At 40.9% G+C, this 27,046-nt stretch overlaps 1 protein-coding gene across 1 annotated transcript in view; it reads right to left on the minus strand.

Moving 5' to 3' along the window:
- LOC124009771 (pappalysin-2-like) overlaps positions 1-27,046 on the minus strand; it is a 93,067-nt gene that overhangs the window by 43,456 nt on the left and 22,565 nt on the right. The window contains exons 7-8 of the mRNA XM_046321923.1: positions 23,488-23,670; positions 15,689-15,986 (exon numbers count right to left, since the gene is read on the minus strand). Of these exons, the coding sequence (XP_046177879.1) occupies positions 15,689-15,986; positions 23,488-23,670 (481 nt within the window). The remainder of the gene's footprint in view (positions 1-15,688; positions 15,987-23,487; positions 23,671-27,046) is intronic.

A 27,046-nucleotide genomic window follows, 5' to 3' on the forward strand; every position in this document is an offset into this window, starting at 1 on the left:
ACGAAATGAAACAGTTCTGAAAGGTGAAACCAGGCTAACTAAGTATGGTTCTCAATCAGGGACAACGATTGACAGCTGCGTCTGATTGAGAACCATACCAGGCCAAACACAGAAATCCCAAATTATAGAAAAAAAGAACATAGGACTGCCCAACCCAACTCACGCCCTGACCATACTAAAACAAAGACAAAACAAAGGAACTAAGGTCAGAACGTGACAGCAGGCCCCATTCAAAAAATGTAGAACTATGAACAGATATAGCTCTTGGTTCACCCCAGACTTGACTGCACTTGACCAGCACAAAAACATCCTGTAGCGTTCTGCATTAGCATCGAATAGCCCCCGCAATATGCAACTTTTCAGGGAAGTCAGGAACCAATATACACAGTCAGTTAGGAAAGCTAAGGCTAACTTTTTCAAACAGAAATTTGCATCCTGTAGCACTAATTCCAAAACGTTTTGGGACACTGTAAAGTCCATGGAGAATAAGAGCACCTCATCCCAGCTGCCCACTGCACTGAGGCTAGGAAACACCGTCACCACCAATAAATATATGATAATCGATCATTTCAATATACATTTTTCTACGGCTGGCCATGCTTTCCACCTGGCTACCCCTACCCCGGGCCAACAGATCTGCACCCCCTGCTGCAACTTGCCCAAGCCACTCCCCCCCCCCCCCCCCCACTTCTCCTTCACCCAAATCCAGACAGCTTATGTTCTGAAAGAGCTGCAAAATCTGGATCCCTACAAATCAGCTGGGACAGACAATCTGGACCCTCTCTTTCTAAAATTATCCACCAAAAAAATGTTGCAACCCCTATTACTAGCCTGTTCAACCTCTCTTTCGTATGAGATTCCCAAGATTGGAAAGCTGCCACGGTCATCCCCCCTCTTCAACGGGGTCGACACTCTAGACGCAAACTGTTACAGACCTATATCCATGCTGCCCTGCCTTTCTAATATCTTCGAAAGCCAAGTTAACAAACAGATCACCAACCATTTCGAATCCCACCGTACCTTCTCCACTGTACAATCTGGTTTCCGAGCTGGTCATGGGTGCACCTCAGCCACGCTCAAGGTCCTAAACAATATCATAAGCAAAATACAAAATAGCCTCCAACTCTACTCAGCAAGTCTATCACACTGCCATCCGTTTTGTCACCAAAGCCCCATATACTACCCACCGTGCGACCTGTATGCTCTCATTGGCTGGCCCTCGCTACATATTCATCGCCAAACCCATTGGCTCCAGGCCATCTATAAGTATTTGCTAGTTAAAGCTCCGCCTTGTCTCAGCTCACTGGTCACCATAGCAACACCTACCCGTAGCACACGCTCCAGCAGGTATATTTGACTGGTCATCCCCAAAGCCAACACCTCCTTTGGCCGCCTTTCCTTCCAGTTCTCTGCTGCCAATGACTGGAACAAATTGCAAAAATCACTGAAGTTTGAGACTTATAACTCCCTCTCTAACTTTAAGCATCAGCTGTCAGAGCAGCTTACAGATCACTGAACCTGTACACAGCCAATCTGTAAATAGCATACCCAACTACCTCATCCCCATATTGATATTTATCTTGCTCATTTGCACCCCAGTAGCTCTACTTGCACATCATCATCTGCACATCTGTCACTCCGGTGTTAATGCTAAATTGTAATTATTTCGCCTCTATGGTCTATTTAATGCCTGTACATATATTTTTTATATTGTGTTATTGACTGTACGTTTGTTTATGTGTAACTCTGTTGTTGTTTTTGTCACACTGCTTTGCTTTATCTTGGCCAGGTCACAATTGTAAATGAGAACTTGTACCTGGTCAAATAAAGGTGAAATAAAAATAAAACTCTGTTGTTGTGCATTGATCTTTGAACATAAAGCCACCAAGTGAAAGGCTGTCATTTGATCTTGAAGATTCCCCTGTCCCAGAAGAGTGGAAGAAGCGCATTGCAGACAAATTGAATAACATACCAGAGGTATTCACAGTTGATCTGCCCATGGACGTACTTCTGCAGTCCAACATCATATAAAATCCAGGATTAGAACACATTCAAAGAGAGACCCAGGCCCATCCATCCCTGTGACAGAGCAGCGGTGAAACAGCAATTGAGAGAACTGTTAGATGCGAGGATCATTAGAGAATCAGAGAGTCCATTTGCTTCTCCAATAGTGATAGTGAAAAAGAAGAATCGCAAAATCAGATTGTGTGGATTATGGGATTATTTACTTGCACACTGTCAAGGAGTTTACGCCCTCCCCAACTTGAAGACACCTTCTCCGCCCTTAATGGTGAAAAATAGTTCTCTGCCATGGACCTCAAAGTCAGGCTATTATGAAGTAAAAGTTGCTGAAGAGTATAAGCACAAGACAGCTTTCATGTACATGCCTGCTGGGCACTTGGGAGTCCAATAGTGTGCCACAGAGTGTCACAGATGCACTTGGTACACTCCAACGTTTGATGGAGAAGTGTGTTGAAATCTACAGCTGAACTAAGTACTTGTGTTCTTGGATGATCGAATATTCTTCTCAGACATTGGAGGAGCACAAGAGCAGACTGATGAAGGTATTGAACCAGCTCAAGGACTATGGCTTGAAGCTATTCCCTGACAAATGTGATTTCTTCCAGTCCTCTGAATGCTGAAGGAGTCCACACTGGTCCAGAAAAAATCTCAGCTTTAAAGGATTGGCCCCGTCCCTCTAACAGAAAAGAACTGAGGGGTTTCTTAGGCATCGCTGGATATTATAGATGCTTCGTTGAGGGTTAATCGAAGATAGCCAAGCCGTTGAACTGTCTCATTACTGGGTATGTTGCACCTACGTGGAGAGAAAAGAGCTACAAGAAACCCACAGTCCAGACATGTAAACCCCAGCCAGCCCTTTGGAAATGAATGGACAGTGGAGTGTGAAACCACCTTCAGAGCCCTCATAAACAAGTTGGCCCAAATCCTGGCCTTTGCCAATCCTAGCATCCCTTATGTCTTCCATACAGATGCTAGTTGTGAATGACTTGGTGCTGCTTTATATCAAGAACAGTAAGGAAAACTCCGACATGTAACCTACACCAGTAGAGGGCTATCTAAAAGTGAACAAAACTACCCAACTCAAAGCTTGAGAACTTAGTATTAAAGTAGGCTATATGCAAGACATTTCATTATTACCTTTAGGGTATCGAGTTCACAGTTCTAACTGAAAATAATCCCCTTACTTATGTGTTGACCACAGCAAAAACCTGTTGCAGCAGGGCATTACTAGCTAACAGCTCTGTCAACATATAGGTTCGACCATAAAGTACAGGGTTGGAAACACAAATCAGGACACAGGCGGTCTGTCTAGGTGACTGCAAGACCCCTCCCAGGAAGATGACACTTTCCTAGAAGAAAAAGAAAGGATTAAAAAAACTCACACAGTGTACTGAATGAAGAACACAGGATGATTTCAGAGGATACATTCACATTATTGTATCAAAGACACTCTGAAGGAAACTGGATGTTTTCAAGAACCCCACCGCTCTGGCTGAGTCCTTAGAGCTGGATGTCACTGCTATCCCGGCCTCTTATGCCTGTCTTGGACGAGACACGCTTCCGCGGATGACTGGTACAAATCCCAAAGAGAGGATCCATCCATCCAACAAATCATTCACTTCATTGAAGGGAACACAAAGCCCACCTTCAAGCAAACAACCTTAGAGTCACCAGAAGTCAAGTTGTTTCTTAGAGAGTGGAATAGGCTAGAGCTCAAAGATGGAATGCTATTCAGAAGGTGTCTGGATAGGATAAATGTGAAATATTAGTTATCTTACCTCAGAAGTACAGAGCCAGAGCTATAAAGGGAGTTCACAATGAGGTAGGCCGTCTTGGGTTTGATCGTGCTCTTAACTTTGTACGTGGCAGGTTCTATTGGCCGAGAATGGCCCAAGTGGTCAATGAGAAGTGTCACATGTGAAAGATGCTTTAGAAGAAAAGCTAATCCTGAGAGAGCTGCCATGATGAACATTCTGACAAACTATCCCCTCGAGTTAGTCTGTATGGATTACCTTTTTATTGAACCAGACAACAGAGACACAATAAATGTCTTAGTAATCACAGACCACTTTACAAAGTTTTCAGTTGCTGTTCTTGCTGGGAGAACATCATAGTCCGTTATGGTTTTCCTAGCTGCCTACATAGCGATCAAGGAACCGATCAAAGAATTGTGTTCACTGATTGGAGCAGAGACGATGAGAACCCCCCTTAAAATCCTTGTGGGAACCCTGTCGAAAGGTTCAATAGGACTCTGCTGACTACGCTTGGAACTTTGGAAGATAAAGGCAAGTACCATTGGATAGACTTTGTGAAGCCGCTTGTCCACCCATACAATTTTATGAGAAAAGACACTACCGGCTACTCACCTTACGAGTTGATGTTCGGCAGGCAGCCAACCCTTCCAATCAATCTTGTCCTTGGACTTCAGCCCCATGGAGATGGTGCCAGAACCCACTCTGAGTATGGCAAGAACCTCCGCCAGCGACTGAGAGTGAGCTATGCATTAGCAGTAGAGTGCTCAGAAGATGGGAGAAAAGAACAAGTAAAGGTTCAATGCTAAGGTCAGAGCAGCAGAACTTCTCCCCAGTCATCGAGTATTGCTGTGGAACTTTAACATCAGAGGAAAACACAAGATTGCAGATAGATGGGATTGTACCAATTGTATGGTAGTGAAGAGGATTGCTGATGGACCGGTTTATGTCATCACATAGAAGTAAGGCCAAGGGCCCTTGCGCACTCTACACAGAGACCTCCTCCTCCCCAGTGAATTCTTATCAGTAGTAGAGATGGCCAAACCTGAAAGAGGCTTACCTGTGAAGAAAAAGTTGAGATCCAGAGAGAACTGGCAGGTACACAAGAGGAGTCATGTCCAGATCTGATGATGATGAGGAGTCCTTTGGTACCAGTGATTATGAAGAAATCATCTACACAGGACCTGACACAGAATTAATTAGAAGAGGCCCCTTGTATGAAACCATAGTGAGGAAAAATAACAGAAGAGTCGAGAAGAGACAAGTACCTCAGCGCCCTGACACTATGGTAAGAAAATATAATGAAAGGCTTGAAGACAGAGCCCAAGCAGTGCAATACTATTCAAGAAGGGTCCTATGCACATCGGCTGCTGAATATTTGAATGTCCCAGGCCGTGTTCCTCAGCTGTTGGATCACCCATCCTAGTCAGCAAGATGGAATTGCTGAGGACCGCCTATGAATGAGCCCATCAGTACAGGAGATAACCATGCTAATGATGGTGAGTCTGAAGTACAGATGGAAGCTGAAGATATAGAATGTGGAATGACAGTCATGTGACCCTGACTCTCAGCTGAAGTCAGAAGATCCCAAAATTGAAGTCAGAAGATCCCAAAGAGACAGGGTCACATGACTGTCAGGGGTTTCCCAATTTCATCATACTCCAATCGCTCAGGAAGTCTCCTGTCTCTTTGGGAAAAACTGTGAAAAACTGAGTTTAAATGTATTTGGCTAAGGTGTATGTAAACTTCCGACTTCAACTGAACATTATGAAAACTCTTATGAAAACTCTTCAAGATACAATGTTTTCGTGACAACATCCTAATTGAACTTTTAATAATATCATAAAAAATACTTTAATTTTCATATTATATCCATCATTGTTACCACCACTTTGGCTGATGAAATATATTGTCCCAAAGTCCATTCATTTGATGTTCTGTAGTTTTTTCAGCTGTAAACTCTTCCTAAGGCACACAGACATTCCAGACTCTCACATTAGAGAACAGAATGGATTTGGGATGTTGCCCTATAATTTACAATGGGCGTGAGATCATTAAAATCCCCTTATTTGTAATAATGACAATTACAACAATACTGAATGAACACTTTTATTTTAACTTAATATAATACATCAATCAAATCAATTTAGCCTCAAATAAATAATGAAACATGTTCAATTTTGTGTAAATATTGCAAAAAAACGTGTTGGAGAAGAAAGTAAAAGTGCAATATGTGCCATGTAAAAAAGCTAACGTTTAAGTTCCTTGCTCAGAACATGAGAACATATGAAAGCTGGTGGTTTCTTTTAACATGTCTTCAATATTCTGAGGTAAGACGTTTTAGGTTGAGGTTATTATAGTATTTATAGGACTATTTCTCTCTATACCATTTGTATTTCATGTACCTTTGACTATTGGATGTTCTTACAGGCACTTTAGTATTGCCAGTGTAACAGTATAGCTTCCGTTCCTCGCCCCTACCTGGGCTCGAACCAGGAACAGATCGACAGCAGCCACCCTCGAAGCATCGTTACCCATCGCTCCACAAAAGCCGCTGCCCTTGTAGAGCAAGGGGAACAACCACTCCAAGTCTCAGAACGAGTGACATTTGAAATGCTATTAGCGTGCATCCCGCTAACTAGCCATTTCACATCGGTTACACCAGCTTAATCTCGGGAGTTGATAGGCTTGAAGTCATAAACAGCTGCTGGCAAACACACAAAAGTGCTGTTTGAATGAATGCTTACGAGCCTGCTGCTGCCTACCACTGCTCAGTCAGACTGCTCTATCAAATATCAAATCATAGACTTAATTATAACATTATAACACACAGAAATACGAGCCTTAGGTCATTAATATGGTCAAATCCGGAAACTATAATTTAGAAAATAAACGTTTTTTCTTTCAGTGAAATACGGAACCATTCCATATTTTATCTAACGGGTGGCATCCCTAAGTCTAAATATTCCTGTTACATTGCACAACCTTCAATGTTATGTCATAATTACGTAAAATTCTGGCAAATTAGTTCGCAACGAGCCAGATGGCCCAACTGTTGCATATACCCTGACTCTGCTTGCAATGAACGCAGGAGAAGTGACATAATTTCCCTAGTTTAATATTGCCTGCTAACATGAATTTCTTTTAACTAAATATGCAGGTTTAAAAATATATACTTCTGTGTATTGATTTTAAGAAAGGCATTGATGTTTATGGTTAGGTACATTCGTGCAATGATTATGCTTTTTTCGCAAATGCGCTTTTGTTAAATCATCCCCCTTTTGGCGAAGTTGGCTGTCTTTGTTAGGAAGAAATAGTCTTCCCAGTTCGCAACGGGTCAGGCAGCCCAAACTGCTGCATGTACCCTGACTCTGTTGCATAGAACGCAAGAGAAGTGACACAATTTCCCTAGTTAAAAGAAATTCATGTTAGCAGGCAATATTAATTAAATATGCAGGTTTAAAAATATATACTTATGTATTGATTTTAAGAAAGGCATTGATGTTTATGGTTAGGTACACATTGTTGCAACGACAGTGCTTTTTTCACGAATGCGCTTGCTAAATCACCCGTTTGGCGACGTAGGCTGTGATTCAATGATAAATTAACAGGCACCGCATCGATTATATGCAACGCAGGACAAGCTAGATAAACTAGTAATATCATCAACCATGTGTAGTTAACTAGTGATTATGTTAAGATTGATTGTTTTTTATAAGATACGTTTAATGCTAGCTAGCACCTTACCTTGGCTCCTTGCTGCACTCGCATAACAGGTAGTTAGCCTGCCACGCAGTCTCCTCGTGGAGTGCAATGTAATCGGCCATGATTGGTGCCGAAAAATGCTGATTACCGATTGTTATGAAAACTTGAAATTGGCCCTAATTAATCGGCCATTCCGATGAATCGGTTGACCTCTACTGTGTACATACCACCACAAGCAAACATCAATGTAGCACTCAATGAACTGTAAAATATCATTAGCCAGCAATAATCCTCTCACCCAGAGGAATTCTTTATTGTCGAGGGTTACTTTAACCAAGCCAAACATATTTTCCCAAAATATCACCAGCAGTGTATCCTTCCCCACAAGAAGATCCGCCGTGCTTAACCACGTATACACAAACATCGAAGATGAGTACAAAGACTTCCCCGCCCCCACTTCGACCAATATATTTTCTCTGTTCCTACTCCCCACTTACAAGCAGCAACTCAAGAGGGAGCCAACAACAAAGAGAATAGTGTGGCGCTGGACAGAGGAGGCAGACTCAATGCTGCTGGATTGTTTTGAAAATACTGTTATGTCCAAAGATTCATCCACTCAGGACTCATCCATCAACATTCAAGAATGTACATCGTCAGTCACAGGCTTCATTAGGAAATTTGTTGATGAGGTTGCACCCACAATAACAATCCAGACATACCCCAACCAAAAACCCTGGATGAACAATACTGAGAGCCCATACTGCAGCATTCAATGTCAGCAGAACGTACCCCGATGACTCAGTGGCGCACGATGTGTACAATGCAAGCTTGTACGAGCTCCGCAAATCCATTAGGGACGCAATAAGACAATACAGACTTAAACTTGAATTGATGTTTGACAACTCAGACTTGCGTCGCATGTGGCAAGGACTACAGACTATCACAGACTAAAAAAGGAAAATCCAGCTGTGCGGTGCCCACCGAAGCCTCCCAGATGAGCGTAACACATTCTATGCTCGCTTCGAGGCAGACAATACCAAGCCATCCAGATAGACTCTCACTGTTCTGGACGACCAGGTGTTTTCACTCTCCGAGGCTAACATGAGGAAAACGGGTGAAAATGAGTGAATACACACAAAGCCGCTGGCCCATATGGCATCCCTGCGACCTCACAGTGTGTGATGACCAGCTGGTGAGCGCCTTCTTGGACATTTTCAGGTCGTCCCCACTTGCTTGAAAGATACCACCATCGTCCCAGTGGCCATGAAAAACAAGGTGTCATGGCTAAATGACTATCACCCCGTCGCGCTCACCCCGGTCATCATGAAGTGCTTTGAGTGGCTGGTCATGGCCCACAGATCCACGGAAGCTTCCATTTTCATCGCTATTCACACGGCTGCAATACATCTGGACCTATGTGGGAATGCTGTCCATTGACTACGGTTCAACACTATTGCTCCCTCCAACCTCAACACCAAGCTCAAAGCCCTGGGTCTGGACACCACCGCCTGCAACTGGATCCTGGACTTCCTGATGGGCAGAACACAGGCTGTGAGGATTGTCAACAACACCTCCTCCACACGGACTCTTAAAACCTTTCTGGCGCAGACATTTCTGCTCGACAACGACCCACCTCGACAACATCCGGTGAAATTCCATAGTGTGAAATTTAAATGACAGAAATAGTCATATTTGACATTCATGAAAATACACCAGAAAAAAGCTTAACTTCTTGTTAATCCAGCTGCTGTGTCAGATTTCTAAAAAAGGCTTTACGGCGAAAGCACACCATGTGATTATCTGAGGACAGTGCCCCGCACACAAAAGCATTAAAAACATTTTTCAACCAGGCAGGTGCGCCACGAAAGTCAGAAATACCGATAAAATAAATGTCTTACCTTTGAAGATCTTCTTCTGTTGGCAGTCCAAAAGGTCCCAGCTACATCACAAATGGTCCTTTTGTTCGATAAAGTCCTTCATTATATCCCCAAAAACTCAGTTTAGCTGGCGCGCTTCATTCAATAATCCACCGGTTTCCCTCCTTCAAAATGCATACAAATGAATCCCAAACGTTACCACTAAACTTCTCCAAAAGTCTAACAACGTTTATAATCAAACCTCAGGTACCCTAATATGTAAATAAATGATAACATTTAAGACGGAGAATCGTTAGTATCTTTACCGGAGATAAACAACAAAGAACACACATGAAAACACTACAGCCAAATTGGGAGCCACTACAAATTCTAGCTCATTTTTCAAAAAACAAGCCTGAAACTCTTTCTAAAGACTGTTGACATCTAGTGGAAGCCCTAGGAACTGCAATCGGTGAGGTTATCCCTTCATATTAAACATGACAGACATTGGAAACAGTAATGGGCTGAAAAAAATAATTTCTGGGTGGTTTGTCTTCTGGTTTTTGCCTGCCATATAAGTTCTGTTATACTCACAGACATAATTTTAGTTTCTAATAGTTTTAGAATCTTTAGAGTGTTTTCTATCCAAATCTACCATTATATGCATATCCTAGCATCTGGGCTTGAGTAACAGGCAGTTTAGTTTGGGCCCGCTTTTCATCCAGACGGAAAAATACTGCCCCCTAGCCCAAAGAGGTTTTAACACGGGGCCCCCCCAGGGGTGTGTCCTCTGTACTCTATCGTACTCCCTGTTCACCCACAACTGCGTGGCTTTGCACAACACCAACTCCATTTTCAAGTTTGCTGAGGACACCATGGTTGTAGGCCTGATAACCAACAAAGACGAGTCAGGCTATAGGGAGGAGGTAAGTGAATTGGAATTGGGGTGTCATGAAAACAACCTCTCCCTCAAAGTCAGAAAAACAAAGGAGTTGATAGCTGACTTCAGGAAGTTCCCCAGCATCCACATCACCAAGGATTTGTCATGGACCAAAACCACCACCACTCTTGTCAAGAAAACGCAACATCATCTCCACTTCCTAAGGCGGCTGAAGAAATTTGGCATGCTGCCCCGAATCCTCTCCAAATACTACCACTGCACTACCGAGAGTGTCCTGACTGGTTTCATCTTAGCCTGGTATGGGAATATCTCCGTCCATGACCACAAGGCCCTCCAGCGGGTGATGAAGATGGCCCAGTACATCACTGGGACCATGTTCCCAACCATCCAGGACATCTACTCGAAATGGTGCCTGAGGAATGTACGCAGCATCATCATGGTCCCGACACACCCCAGCCACAAGCTGTTCTCTCCCTTAATGTCGGGCAGACGGTACTGGAGCATGAGGTCTGATACCAACAGGCTCAGAAACTGTTTTTGTCTACACGCCATCAGACTACTGAACACTTGAACTGGACTGACCACCTGCTCTGATTCTCCACACAAGCATCCCCTCCTTCCCCAATACACATGTAAATATTGTACTATAAATTGTACCTTTTTGTATTATAACTATGCCCCAATGTTTAATCTATACTACTGCCATTTACTGCTTGTTCGTCTTCTTTTTTTTTACTATTTAATTTTGTATTTTGTTGGACGATGTTTTGCATGCGTATCCCATACGACTAATGAAACTTGAAACTACTTCACCACCTACAGAGGGTCATCATCTACAGCTTCTACAATCACTATCGTTACCTCATCTCTATAGAGGGACATTTGACTGGTGCATCGTGGTAGGAACTGAACTGAGGTAATTTACTGCACTCACATTTTTTTATTGGGTACACAGTTTATAATTATATTTGTATTACTGTATTGGACAAAACTGTATAATTGTGAATGAATGATCATTACGGTTGTGATACTCTGTTGTTGTGCATTGCGCTTGGAACATACAATTGAAAGAAAAAGTATGTGAACCCTTTGGAATTACCTGTATTTCTACATAAATTGGTCACAACAATAGACAAACACAGTGTGCTTAAACTAATAACACAGAAATTATTGTATTTTTCTTGTCTATATTGAATACATAATTTAAATATTCACAGTGTAGGTTGGAAAATATATGTGAACCCCTAGTCTAATGACTTCTCCAAAAGCTAATTGGAGTCAGGACTCAGCTAACCTGGAGTCCAATCAATGAGACGAGATTGGAGATGTTGGTTAGAGCTGCCCTGCAATATACTCACAAAATTTGAGTTTGCTATTCACACAATTCCAATTCACTGTATGTGAACCATGCCTCGAACAAAAGAGATCTCAGAATAACTAAGATTAAGAATTGTTGACTTACATAAAGCTGGAAAGGGTTACAAAAGTATCTCTAAAAGCCTTGATGTTCATCAGTCCATGGTTAGACAAATTATCTATAAATGGAGAGAGTTCAGCACTGTTGCTACTCTCCCTAGGAGTGGCCGTCCTGCAAAGATCACTGCAAGAGCACAGCGCAGAATGCTCAATGAGGTTAAGAAGAATCTTAGTGTCAGATTAAGACTTACATAAATCTCTGGAACATGCTAACATCTCTGTTGACGAGTCTACGATAAGTAAAACACTAAACAAGAATGGTGTTCATGGGAGGACACCACGGAAGAAGCCACTGCTGTCCAAAAAAAAGAAATTCTGCAAGTCTGAAGTTCGCAAAAGAACACCTGGATGTTCCATAGCACTACTGGCAAAATATTCTGTGGACAAATTAAACTAAAGTTAAGTTTAACTATGTGTGGAGAAAAAAAGGCACAGCACACCATCATCAAAACCTCATCCCAACTGTAAAATATGGTGGAGGGAGCATCATGGTTTGGGGCTGCTTTGCTGCCTCAGGGCCTGGACAGCTTGCTCTCATCAACGGAAAAATGAATTCCCATGTTTAGCAAAACATTTTGCAGGAGAATGTAAGGCTATCTGTCTGCCAATTGAAGAACAACAACCCAAAACACAGAAGCAAATCAGCAACAGAATGGCTTCAACAGAAGAAAATACGAAAATATGAGTTCCAGACGGAATTCAAAATGGATAAAAAATAATAACAATCACAGCCATCTACAATCAATACCACATAATGACAAACAGTGCACATTTATTGAATATGAAATACTTAAATATCTCATGTACATAATTATTTACACACCTGAGTCAGGACATGTTAGAATCACCTTTAGGAGCTTTGCACACCTTGATTGTACAATATGTGTATATTATTATTACTTTAATTCTTCAAGCTCTATCAAGTTGGTTGTTGATCATTGCTAGACACCATTTCAAGTCTTGCCATAGATTTTCAAGACAATTTAAGTCAAAACATAACTAGGCAGCTCAGGAACATTCAATGTCGTCTTGGTAAGTAACTCCATTATATATTTGGCCTTGTGTTTTAGGTTATTTTCCTGCTGAATGGTGCATTTGTCTCCCAGAGTCTGTTGGAAAGCAGACTCAACCAGGTTTTCCTCTAGGATTTTTCCTGCGTTTAGCTCTATTCTGTTTATTTTTATCCTAAAAAACTCCCTAGTCCTTGCCAATGACAAGCATGCCCATGACATGATGCAGTCACCACCATGCTTGAACATATGAAGAGTGGTACTCAGTGATGTGTTGTGTTGGATTTGCCCCAAACATAAGACTTTGTATTAAGGACAAAAGTTGTATTACTTTAGTGCCAAACAGGATGCATGTTTTGGAATATATTTTATTCTGTACAGGCTTCCTTCTTTTCACTGTCATTTAGGTTAGTATTGTAGAGTAACTACAATGTTGTTGATCCATCCTCAGTTTTCTCCTATCACAGCCATTCAACTCTGTAACTGTTTTAAAGTCACCATTGGCCTCATGTTGAAATCCCGGAGCGGTTTTGTTCCTCTCTAGCCACTGAGTTAGTAAGGAGTTTGTAGCAACTGGATGTATTGATACACCATCCAAAGTGTAATTAATAACTTTAACATGCTTAAAGGGATATTCAATGAACACTTCTTTTTTTTACCCATCTACCAATAAGTGATCTTCTTTGTGAGGCATTAGAAAACTTCCCTGGTCTTTGTGGTTGATTCTGTGTTTGAAATTCACTGCTCAACTGAGGGACCTTACAAAAAAATGGTATGTGTGGGGTACTGAGATGAGGTAGTCATTTAAAAAATCGTGTTAAACACTATTCTTGCACACAGAGTGAGTCCATGCAAATTATGTGACTTGTTAAGCAATAGATTAATCCTGAACGTATTTAGGCTTGCCAAAACAAAGACATTTCAGCCTTTCATTTTATATTAATTTATAAAAAATAAAATCAGCATAATTCCACTTTGACATTATGGGGTATGGTGTGTAGGCCAGTGACACAAAATCTCAATTTAATCCATATGTAATTCATTCTGTACCACAACAAAATGTGGAAATGTGTGAATATTTTCTGAAGGCACCCTAACCTGTAACACTGGGGTAAAGTGATCTGTTCTTGCAATTTGTAGTCTATGACATTTCAGATTTAAATATGATAATTTTTCACAAAGTGAAAAGTAACTTTAATTATGTAAATAAATACATATTTGTTTAGCTTAACTTCTTCCAGTCTGAAATAGTTGCTAGCTTGGTAAACTTTATTTTCAGAGTAGCTTCCCCAACACTGTTTCTTGTCTTGTGTATTTGTGTCTAGTCACCTAATCGTCTAACCTTGCTGTAGGAAGCAGTGACCTTAAACCTAAACTGGATGTACAGTGGGCACGGTGATATCATACCTCCTGTCCCAGGGCAATTGAGCTGTTTTGGTCAGCACCAAACTATAAAAAGAGCCTACCCTTGATTTCCCGGCATGCACTGCTTGATTACCATTGTCTCCGGCCAGCTGTAAAGAATACCTACAAAAATGCACATTATCTACTCTCTCAGCCGTGTCGGATTTCCTCCCGCTACAAATTACCCTTATTAATTATGGATCAGCTCTAACAGCCCCCTCTCTCTAGCATTCCACCGGAGGACATTTTACAGGAGTGTTTTTTTGTCAGGACTTAGACTCTGTGTAGTTTTGTGCCTTAATGGACACTGGAATGATACAATCAGTTATTAATGTACGCAATAGTAGAAACCAAAAGATGAGGGTCAGGGGGAAATAATACATCCTTGACCATGGATTAACAACATCTACTCCTATTTCACACATGCCCCAAAAGTGATTTTTTTTCACTACTAATGGACCAAAAATGTGAGTCTATTTTTAAGGATTAGGATATCAAGTGCAAAACAATCTTGCTTTGCCAGATATACCTCTTGGTGGCAGTGTAGACTCAGTCAGTCACAATGCTTAGCCTTCCTTTATTTTCTCTCCTGCAATACACTCCACTTCTCTCTCTTCACCCCCTCTTCCAAATGACAGGCCTCTCACTTATCATATACTAACCATGATGAGCATACAGTGAAGAGCCTTCAGCGAGAGGAAATAGCTGAGGAACAGGTCCAAACAGCCACTGGTGTTTACTGTTTCTGCTGGTCACATTTGGTTTATATTCCAGAGACTGCCTCTCTTCCCTCCACATAACTTAATTCCCCTTGGTTTTTACATCTTTTTGCACTTACAGCTGCTTGTGGAACTTTTAGAGACCAAACGTATTCTTCAACGTGACCTCTTCAGCATATCCACCTACTCCCGCAACTAAGTGCTTGAAAAGAAACATCCCAGAAAGTGTTTGTGAAAAATTACAAAATAATTCATAAAAAATAGTGTATGATGCTAATATAGAATCCAAGCAGACTGTTGTGAATAAAAGTAAGATAGAACAGAATAAAAAACAAAGAACACTTAAGTTGTTAAGTTGATTCAGATAATCAACTTAACACCTTTTCTCACAGTGTGGAATAAAAATGATTTGACGTACGCAGGAATCCACTGTAAACTTTTTTTTTTATAAGGCCCTTGATGTTGATTTGTATCAGTAGCTAGGGCTAAGAAGCAGATTGAATGCATTTGATTTTTGTGTTGCGAAAACAATACCAAACCAAAACACTAGAATTATGAATATCTCAGCTTCTGTAGCTATAGAAGATTGCATTGTTTGATCTTTGTAACTGACATACATTATGATCGTGATTTTTTATTTCTTTGTATTTTTGGGCCCAGTTCTTGGAGCAGTGGTACATGACCTCCAAACAATAAATCTCCGCACAGGAGAATTTTCTGGACTAAGGGCATAGTATTTGCAGAATTCCAGAGTGTAAACAATACATCTGTGTCGGCACAGGAGAACTTTCCAGACTAAGGTCAAAGTATTTGTCAGTGTCAATCTTACTTGTGTCAATCTTACCTGTCTGTAAATGTAAGCAGAGTTTGCTGGACCAGATCGCCTGAAAACGCTGGTTGCCTGACAACTCGGTACATCAGAGGCTGGCAACTGGAGCAGAGAGGATTGTGGGGGCCAGATGTGAACAGGATAGCATCAATCTCCATCTTCTCATCAAAGGTGCTCAGTTTGACAGCTGCCACCTTTTTTCCAGTGTGCAGACGTAGAGTGAGGGGCACATCACAGAAGACGTGCTGTGGACCCATGTCAAGAGACTCGTCTGTGTCTGTTATTAGCTCGATGTTGGCGATTGCCTGGTTATCTGTAGAGACAACATGGTGGACAATCATCACCTGTATAATCAAGCAGTTCCAGAGAAAAATACATATGCTTATCCCTTTATTTATTCATAAACACCTAGAAAAAAACATACTTGGTGTGACTTGACATTACCTGCTAAGATGAACAGCCAAAGAATTCTGATTCAGGTAGACACAATGTGTGGCTTGTATTGTGGAGAGTTTCAATAATTGCTAAATGTACACTGTTGTCACGCCATGTTCAAGAATGGCCTTTTTCCCTTCATTCAGATTACAACCTCCCACTTTCGGTTATTTGAAAATGAAAACATCTCCAAAATATCGCTATTTTTAAAACAAGCAATAGAAAAGCTTGTTGCAATTTCAGTTTAATCCACCAGAAAATACAGAAGGAATATTAGAATAAATATTATGGTTAAACGCAAATATATTAATTCATTAAAAAAAATAGGAATGCACGATATATCGGTGAACATATCGGAATCTGACAATATTTGCTAAAAATGCCAACATCGGTATCGGCCCAATGTCTAGTTTAATGCCGATGTGCAAAGACGATGTCAAAGCTGACGTGCATACCTATATAATGTAGGTACATGGCGTGAAATTTGTGCTACATGTGCAACACAGCATTTCTAACCTAGTCCACAATGTCTGCTGTGTGGATCGATCAATCAACAAGTTGAGCAGTTATTTGAAAGAGTAGGAACATTTCAGCGAGACAACTCAAAGGTGAAATCCATTAACGCCAAGATAATGGAATTCATTGCCCTTGACAATCAACCGTTCTCTGTAGTGGGTGATGTTGGCTTTCGCAACTGGTCGAGCACACTACCAAGTGCGCTATTTTTCAGATGTTGCCCTACCGGAGTTACACAGTAATAGCGTCACTGCTATTAGCTTCACTACATACTATGGAATGCCATTTGGGTTTTTGCGTGTCAAAGAAGATACATGTCAAATAACACTATTTGACAAAAACACTACTTGACGGGTTAGATAAGCTTTTAAATTTGACACAACAAATAACACAGTTCTATTATAGAATGCTGTGTTTTCTGAATGTGCACATGAAAGCCAAGTGCCACCACTACTATAAGTAGCACTGTCAAAGCTGTACAAAAAAGTCTGCAAACAAGCAAACACCGGACACGAAGGTTGTATTTACAATACCGCATTGGTAATAAAGCATTATTTGTTCGACCGCAACTTCTGGGGTAGCTAGCTAGCTAGCTTTAGCTTGGTACCTAGCTAACACCAATACAACCAGCCTGAAAACAATGACCAATAAAAACGGCAGTCATTTTCATTATTCTTATCAATGATTTAGGAATCCTTGTAAGTATTAGCTAGGTTGCCACTTGTTGTTCGCCTATTGAAATTGAACTTCATTTCGTGAAAATAAATAGCTAGCCAGCTACTTAACCCTGTTGCCCAAAGCTAACATTATAAGCAGCCAGCTTGTTTCATCTGGCTAGTGAGGCTTGACCGGATCGGGTTTTGTGAAGCTAGCCACAATAAGGATGACACCCACAGTACACAACTGTGAAGAGTTAACACAACACAAATGCCCTATATATTTTTTCCCAACATCCTCCTCAGAGTTATCATACTCCAAAACATCCACGCAGTATTGTTTTTCCTCTGGAATAGTGTTCAATACACAGAGTAGGTTGACAATAGATGTGGCTTTATTCACAGTTGTTTCACAGTCCCGCAATAAGAGCTACAACACTAATGTTCTCTGGGTGTCACTGAGTAGACTGATAACCCATGTCATTGATCCAGAATCCATGGGTAAGGCTGTTCAGAGAAGTAAGAACGCCCCCAATACAATTCTTAAGTTTAATACATACAGTGAAATTTCAACAGATTTTTGTCAAATTAACAAATTATTGTCTTTTGTTGATTTTATATGTCAACATTCCAACCTTGTTTAGCATGATCTATTAAATTATGACATAATTCTACTATTTGTTTTAATTCGCATCACTGTCAATTACATACTTTTATTTTGAAGGCTAACCAAATAGTGTTATCTGTTTTGACATGCAAAGACCCAAACGGCGTTCAATAGAAATCCAGGTTGAGAATGAAACGACTGAAGAATTGAACAACAAAACAGCAAAGCAAGTAAGTGAAATAAATAGGTTTTGATTATGTTTTACTGGTAATGGGGACATACGTAAATGCCAACAAAATAACTTTTTGGTCAGTGTGGTGTGTGTGTGTAACATTTATTTAACTAGGCGAGACAGTTATTAACAAATTATTATTTGCTGCCTAGAAGGCCAGCATCATGGAGTCGCCTCTTCACTGTTGACATTGAGACTGGTGTTTTGCGGGTACAATTTAATGAAGCTACCAGTTGAGGACTTGTGAGGGGTCTGACACTCTAATGTACTTGTCCTCTTGCTCAGTTGTGCATAGGGGCCTCCCACTCCTCTTTCTATTCTGGTTAGAGCCAGTTTGCGCTGTTCTGTGAAGGGAGTAGTCCACAATTTCTCACATGGAATAGCTTTAATTTCTCAGAACAAGAATAGACTGAAGACTTTCAGAAGGTTCTTAGATTCTGTCCATTTTGAGCCTGTAATCAAACCCTCAAACGCTGATTACAACTAGTCTAAAGAAGGCTAGTTTTATTGCTTCTTTAATCAGGACAATAGTTTTCAGCTGTGGTAACATAATTGTAAAATAGTTCTAATGATAGTTCTAATGATAAACTTGGATCAGCTAACACAACGTGCCATTGGAACACAGGGGTTATGGTTGCTGATAATGGGCCTCTGTACGCCTATGTAGATATTCCATAAAAAAATCTGCCGTTTCCAGCTACAATAGTAATTTACAACATTAACAATGTCTACACTGTATTTCTGATCAATTCGACGTTATTTTAATGGACAAAAAAACGTGCTTTTCTTTCAAAAACAAGGACATTTCTAAGTGACCTAAACTTTTGAAAGGAGGTGTATGTAGCTTGTTTTTGTCCCAGGTTCAGGAATGGCTGAAAAAATGCAACATTTACTTGGAGCTAACTCTGCAAATAGGACTGCTGGGTGATTCGATAAGCTATAATCAAACGATCAATAGTATAATAATACTATTAGCGAATGTGTTTATCTTCCATTTACAATCTGTAGAAACTGAGAATAGAATGGTTCAGAACTTTTGTGAAACATCACAGCACAATGGAAAAATATATGGCAACTAGGAATCAAAATGGGATGGTGTTCAGAGATAGATGGGAGGGGTTGAGGTTAGCTGAAGGCTGGGACTAAAAACAAATAAAAAATAACTCATGTAAAATATACTGTCCGTGAAATGTATGTAGTATGTATCAGCTGGAAGTGGAAGCCTAACTATTGTATTCCATTAGTTTACTCCAATTAGGGGAGGGGTGGTAGGGTTTGGGGAAAAAATATATATATATTTAAGACTTTTTCCACATTTGGTTACGTGACAGCCTTATTCTAAAGAAAAGTCTACACACAATAGCCCATAATGAAAAAGCGAAAACAGGTAAAAAGAAACAAAAACAGAAATACCTTATTTACATAAGTATTCAGACACATTGCTATGAGACAAGAAATTGAGCTCAGGTGCATCCTGTTTCCATTGATCATCCTTGAGATGTTTCTACAACTTGATTGGAGTCCACCTGTGGTAAATTCAATTGATTGGACATGATTTGGAAAGGCACATATCTGTCTATATAAAAAGGTTGACCGTGCACATCAGAGCAAAATCCAAGCCATGAGGTTGAAGAAATTGGCCATCGAGCTCCGAGACAGGATCGTGTCGAGGAACAGCTCTGGGGAAGGGTACCAAAAAAATGTCTGCAGCATTGAATATCCCCAAGAACACTTGCCTCCATCATTCTTAAATGGAAGAAGTTTGGAACCACCAAGATTCTTCCTAGAGCTGGCCGTCCGGCCAAACTGAGCAATCGGGGGAGAAGGGCTTTCGTCAGGGTGGTGACCACGAACACGATGGTCGTTCTGACAAAGCTACAGAGTTCCTCTGTGGAGATGGGTTAACCTTCCATCTCTGCAGCACGCCACCAATAAGGCCTTTATGTTAGAGTGGTCAAACGGAAGCCACTCCTCAGGAAAAGGCACATTTTGCCAAAAGGTTTACCAAAAGGTACCTGAAGGATTCTCAGACCATGATAAACAAGATTCTCTGGTCTGATGAAACCAAGATTGAACTCTTTGGCCTGAATGCCAAGCATCACGTCAGGAGGAAACCTGGCAACATCCCTACGGTGAAGCATGATGGTGGCAGGATCATGCTGTGAGGATGATTTTCAGCAGCAGGGATTGGGAGACTAGTCTGGATTTAGGGAAAGATGAACGGAGCAAAGTACAAAAGATCCTTGATAAAAACCTGCTCCAGAGCTTTCCTTCTAAATGCATTTTGAGCCAATCAGTTGTGTTGTGACAAGGTAGGGGTGGTATACAGAAGATAGCCCTATTCGGTAAAAGATCATGTCCATTTTATGGCAAGAGCAGGTCAAATAAGCAAGAGAAATGACAGTCCATCATTATTTTAAGACATGAATTTCAAGAACTTTGAAAGTTTCAAGTACAGTTGCAAAAACAATCAAGCACTATGATTAAACTGACTCCCATGAGGACCGCCACAGGAAAGGAAGACCCAGAATTACCTCTGCTGCAGAGGATAAGTTCATTAGAGTTAACTGCACATCAGATTGCAGCCCAAATAAATGCTTCACAGAGTTCAAGTTACAGACACATCTCAACTGTTCAGAGGAGACTGCATGAATCAGGCCTTCATGGTTGAATTGCTGCAAAAAAGCACTACTAAAGGACACCAATAATAAGACGAGACTTGCTTGGGCCAAGAAACACGAGCAATGGACATTAGACTGGTGGAAATCTGTCCTTTGGTCTGATGAGTCCAAATTTGAGATTTTTGGTTCCAACCGCCATGTCTTTGTGAGATGCAGAGTAGGTGAACGGATGAACTCCACATGTGTGGTTCCCACCGTGAAGCATGGAGGAGGTGTGATGGTATGGGAGTACTTTGCTGGTGAGATTGTCAGTGATTTATTTAGAATTCAAGTCACACTTAACCAGCATGGCTACCACAGCATTCTGCAGCAAAATGCCATCCACTTAGTGGGACTATTATTTGTTTTTCAACAGGACAATGACCCAAAACAAAGGGCTATTTGAAAGAGAGTGATGGTGTTGCATCAGATGACCTGGCCTCCACAATTACCCAACATCAACTGAATTGAGATGGTTTGGGATGAGTTGAACTGCAGAGTGAAGGAAAAGCAGCCAACAAGTGCTCAGCATATGTGGGAACTCCTTCAAGGCTGTTGGAAAACATTCCTCATGAAGCTGGTTGAGAGAATGCCAAGAGTGTGCAAAGCTGTCATCAAGGCAAAGGGTGGCAACTTTCAACAATCTAAAATTTGTTTGATTTGAACCAAAACTATTTTTGGGTTACTACATTATTCCATGTGTTATTTCATAGGTCTGTTGTCTTCACTGTTATTCTACAATGTAGAAAATAGTACAAATAAATAAAAAGTAGGTGTGTAGGTTTGTTCAAAATGTTGATATATATATATATATATATATATATAGTGACAGAATAACAATAAAAAAATCAAGAAAATGCATGTCAAAAATGCAAATAAATTATAACATTTTTTACATGCATTTTTCTGGATTTTTTGTTGTTGTTATTCTGTCTCTCACTGTTCAAATACAACTACCATTAAAATTATAGACGGATCATTTCTTTGTCAGTGGGCAAACATACAAAATCAACAGGGGATCAAATACTTTTTTCCTTTTTTTATATACACTGCTCAAAAAAATAAAGGGAACACTTAAACAACACAACTCCAAGTCAATCACACGTCTGTGAAATCAAACTGTCCACTTAGGAAGCAACACTGATTGACAATAAATTTCACATGCTGTTGTGCAAATGGAATAGACAACAGGTGGAAATTATAGGCAATTAGCAAGGAGTGGTTCTGCAGGTGGTGCAGGTGGTGACCACAGACCACTTCTCAGTTCCTATGCTTCCTGGCTGATGTTTTGGTCATTTTTGAATGCTGGTGGTGCTTTCACTCTAGTGGTAGCATGAGACGGAGTCTACAACCCACACAAGTGGCTAAGGTAGTGCAGCTCATCCAGGATGGCACATCAATGTGAGCTGTGGCAAGAAGACTTGCTGTGTCTGTCAGCGTAGTGTACAGAGAATGGAGGCGCTACCAGGAGACATATCAGGAGACCTGGAGGAGGCCGTAGGAGGGCAACAAACCAGCAGCAGGACCGCTACCTCCACCTTTGTGCAAGGAGGAACAGGAGAAGCACTGCCAGAGCCCTGCAAAATGACCTCCAGCAGGCCACAAATGTGCATGTGTCTGCTCAAATGGTCAGAAACAGACTCCATGAGGGTGGTATGAGGGCCCAACGTCCACAGGTGGGGGTTGTGCTTACAGCCCAACACCGTGCAGGACGTTTGGCATTTGCCAGAGAACACCAAGATTGGCAAATTCGCCACTGGCACCCTGTGCTCTTCACAGATGAAAGCAGGTTCACACTGAGCACATGTGACAGATGTGACAGAGTCTGGAGACGCCGTTGAGAACGTTCTGCTGCCTGCAACATCCTCCAGCATGACCGGTTTGGTGGAGGGTCAGTCATGGTGTGGGGTGGCATTTCTTTGTGGGGCCGTACAGCCCTCCATGTGCTCGCCAGAGGTAGCCTAACTGCTATTAGGTACCGAGATGAGATCCTCAGACCCCTTGTGAGACCATATGCTGGTGCGGTTGGCCCTGGGTTCCTCCTAATGCAAGACAATGCTAGACCTCATGTGGCTGGAGTGTGTCACCAGTTCCTGCAAGAGGAAGGCATTAATACTATGGACTGGCCCGCCCGTTCCCCAGACCTGAATCCAATTGAGCACATCTGGGACATCATGTCTCGCTCCATCCACCAATGCCACGTTGCACCACAGACTGTCCAGGAGTTGGCGGATGCTTTAGTCCAGGTCTGGGAGGAGATCCCTCAGGAGCCAATCCGCCACCCCATCAGGAGCATGCCCAGGCGTTGTAGGGAGGTCATACAGGCACGTGGAGGCCACACACACTACTGAGCCTCATTTTGACTTGTTTTAAGGACATTACATCAAAGTTGGATCAGCCCGTAGTGTGGTTTTCCACTTTAATTTTGAGTGTGACTCCAAATCCAGACCTCCATGGGTTGATAAATTTGATTTCCATTGATCATTTTTGTGTGATTTTGATGTCAGCACATTTAACTATGTAAAGAAAAAAGTATTTAATAAGAATATTTAATTCCTTCAGATCTAGGATGTGCTATTTTAGTGTTCCCTTTATTTTTTTGAGCTGTATATATATATATATATATATATATATATATATATATATATATATATATATATATATATATATATGCTGTTGGACACCACTAGAATGAACCCGGGACCCACCGGCTGAGACGTATGTGACCCACACAGTGAGGCTGTCAGGGACCACAGGGTGGAGGAAGCGCAGCATCAGGACGCAGCCCTCGGTTTCAGGGCAGGGAGACGTCACATTGGCATCATACAGGCTGAGCTCTGGACTCCAGGCCTGTAGGCTGGGCTCACATGGCTGGTATACATCTGGAGGGCCTGTAAACACACACACACACATCTTGTTTTACAATATATATATATATATATATATAGACCCCTAGATGCATCCCCAATGGCACACTACTTTTGACCAGGGCCATCTATGGAATATGGTGCCTTTTGGGATGCAACTAAAATAAGGGCACAGTTACAACTGATCTAGCAGATCAACCCAGTATTACAGATTATTGTGAAATAGACACAAATTGCTTCTTGGAAATTTGTGAGAGGCACATGAAAACGCAGTACACAACTTTGTATACAATGCATTTCAATCAAAGATTGAAGACAGAAACGATAGGAGGGAGGTTGGCAGCTGGGTGTATAACACGACCATCTAGCAACCCAAATGCTGTATGTTCGGATCACGTCATGGACTTCTAATTAGCAACTTTGTAATAACTTACTACTTTTTATCAAATTAGCTAGAATGCTAGCTAACCCTAACTCATAAGTTACTTAGCTAGCATGTTACCTAACCTTAACTAGGCAAGTCATTTAAGAACAAAAAACAACTGTCCAGTGAAAATCTCACTTTTAAAAGTTCATATTCTGTTAACTCATACCCGGGATAATGTTTTTGACTAGTTCGATACTCATATTTGTGGCCAAAGCATAAATTGGAGAAAAAAACATTTTAAAAAACCCACCCCAAACTTCTCTCAAACGGACCGTTTCAAAAATGCTTGCTATTTCATCATAGAGGATGAAGTCATCCAACTGGCCAATCAGCGGTCTACTCGCATTAATATTTTTAATGACCGGTATATGCCCACACCATTCTGTTGTTGGGGTATGCAGATACTATTCCAACACAGAAAAGCTGCTTTTTAACATACTTAATTACCATTGTTTGGAAGGAAAACTATTTCACTCATATTGTAATTAATTATAGGCCATATTTTATAGAAATCTGTAAACACTGGACTGTTACCGTTAACTGATGACATACAACGTACATGTCCAATTGGTTTAAAAGGTAGGAACGTTACATTATTCTTTGTCTTTAAATGGGACATCAGCAGTTGCTACATCCATTTTTGGACATATAAATCAAACATATGTACCCATTGATGTTTGAAGAATATAACTTATAAATGCCTCATGAGCATAGTTCAACTGTCGTACTCCATCAGAACCCAAAATAGAAGCTTTTTTTACTCCAATGTTTATAAACAAAATAAATGGGGGAAAAAATACTATACATCCTAACAAAACATGGTTCAAACTATAATGCTGATGTCATGGATGATCGGTCCTTGCATCCACATCTCTAAGCATTTGAGAGTAGTTACAGTTTTTCCAACCCCATCCCTCAGCTTTTTACCGAAATAGGTAGTACACTTAATTGTTTCTACTGCTGATTGACACTTTAAGTAGTGTACTATCTCTCAGTTTGTTTTATTATTTCGAATCACTGAAAAACCATTACTGTACTATTATTAAAGAATAGGGCTACTGGAGAGTACCAGTGATGGGAGAGAGCTTGGGAAAATCACACAACCTGGCTGTGGACTGGACTGGTCTTCCCCAAGCCACCCTCTAGTGCACAACATACCCAGGTGCAATTTCGCACAGGAAAGAAATCCATGCCGTAACAATGTATAAAGCATGTTCATTTCCTCTGTGGTACAAATCGGAAAAGTAGCAGGTAGTATGTCTCAGCAGAGCCCTGAACTAAACTGTTGGATGGTGAGAGGGACAGAGCCTGCAGCGGTAGCCCCAGCCAGCCAATGCCTGAACATCCACAGCTTCCACGGCTTCTGCTATTTGCACCCAATGTGGCTCCTTCACATGTGTGGATTTTTTCAGGGTAAACATCAGCACGCCAAGTCAAACCATAAAACTAAATTGGTCAGATAAACAGAGAAAGGCCTCAACACAGGCCCAGATTAATCGCTGTATCAGATGTGGCAAACGGCTCCCACAGGAAAGGCTAGTGCTTCAAGATCTTAGTGTATCATCCTTCCTGCTTTCAGCAACTTAACAATGCCACTACTTTTCCCTTTCTCAAGATGAAATAGACTCCCCAGGTTTGGAAATGCATGCTTGGGTTTCAGTGGAGGAACACATCAAAAGGAGGATCTGTTTCCGTGAAAAGAACGAGGTATACACTATGTTGTATGCATTTTTGATTCATTCAGTCAATGAACTAAACTAAATCAATTTTGAGGCCTAACAATTTAGAGGCCTAACAGTTGAATTCATTTGTAAAAGGGTAACAATGGTACTGGGGTGGAACTTTTTGACTTGTTTTCATATAGGCTGCGATCTAATGCAAGGTGCGTTGAAGCAAAGTGCACTATTTTAATGGCAAGTTACGCTTGAACCAACATGTGCAGCGTTTATCATGAATACAATCCCTGCAAACATATTCGAAAATGCCTTTAAAAAAACTGCAAAAAAAATTGTCAGCTGTATAGTGCTGTGCTATAACGTGATTGCATTTAATCCCGCCCTAATCAACCTTAACTTATTTTCCTGTTAAACCTAGAATCAGCAGTTATGAGGTATGAGCCTTGAGAAATGTAACCACTCTCAAATTCAGAGTCAGAGCTATGGATGCAAGGACTGACCATTCATGTTGTCAAAATGATTGTTTTAACCATGTTTTGAGGTTATAAAGTGTTTGTTTACATTTACGTTGTTTACAAACAACGGAGTATTATATTTTGGGTTCTGATGGGGTACAACAGTTGAACTAAGCTCATGATGCATTTATAAGTTATATTCTTCAATAATCAATGGGTAAATGTAATACATTTGTCTATGTCCAAAAATCGATGTAGCAACTGCAGTTTTCCCCTTTAAGGGGAGGACACACAGCCACATCATATGTATCATTTAGGGGAAAATTTATAGAATAGAAAATTCAGCAACTCTTAGAGGAATGTTGAAATTGATAAAAGTGCTTCTTTATTGTTAAACATAAAATCAACGTGTTTCATAAACAGTTTTACAGACTGAGAAATTATTATTTTCAAAATGGCCTCCAATGGGTTCAGGGACCAATCACATGGGAATACAAAACAAAACATAATTTGATTTGATTTGTCAATGAGTTGAATTTATTTTCTTCTTTGCAACTCATTTACCAATCACATAATGTTTTGTTTTGTATTCCCATTGTGATTGGTCCCTGAACCCATTTGAAATATACAAAAGCCTCCTTTATTTTTAAATCTGTAAAACTCTTAATTTCCTGTTCTAAATTAAGTTCTCAAGACCCACGAGTGAAGACCTGGCTTACACATGGACAAGCAGGTAGGATGACTCTCTTCCCCACATAAATTACACAACAAAGGCCAACAGACTGTGTATCTCCCCAGAACTGTGGATTCCACTCTCCTTTCCTGGACAATGCTGTAATTGT

This window comes from Oncorhynchus gorbuscha, linkage group LG22 (assembly GCF_021184085.1).
Source record: "Oncorhynchus gorbuscha isolate QuinsamMale2020 ecotype Even-year linkage group LG22, OgorEven_v1.0, whole genome shotgun sequence".
Lineage (NCBI taxonomy): Eukaryota > Metazoa > Chordata > Actinopteri > Salmoniformes > Salmonidae > Oncorhynchus > Oncorhynchus gorbuscha.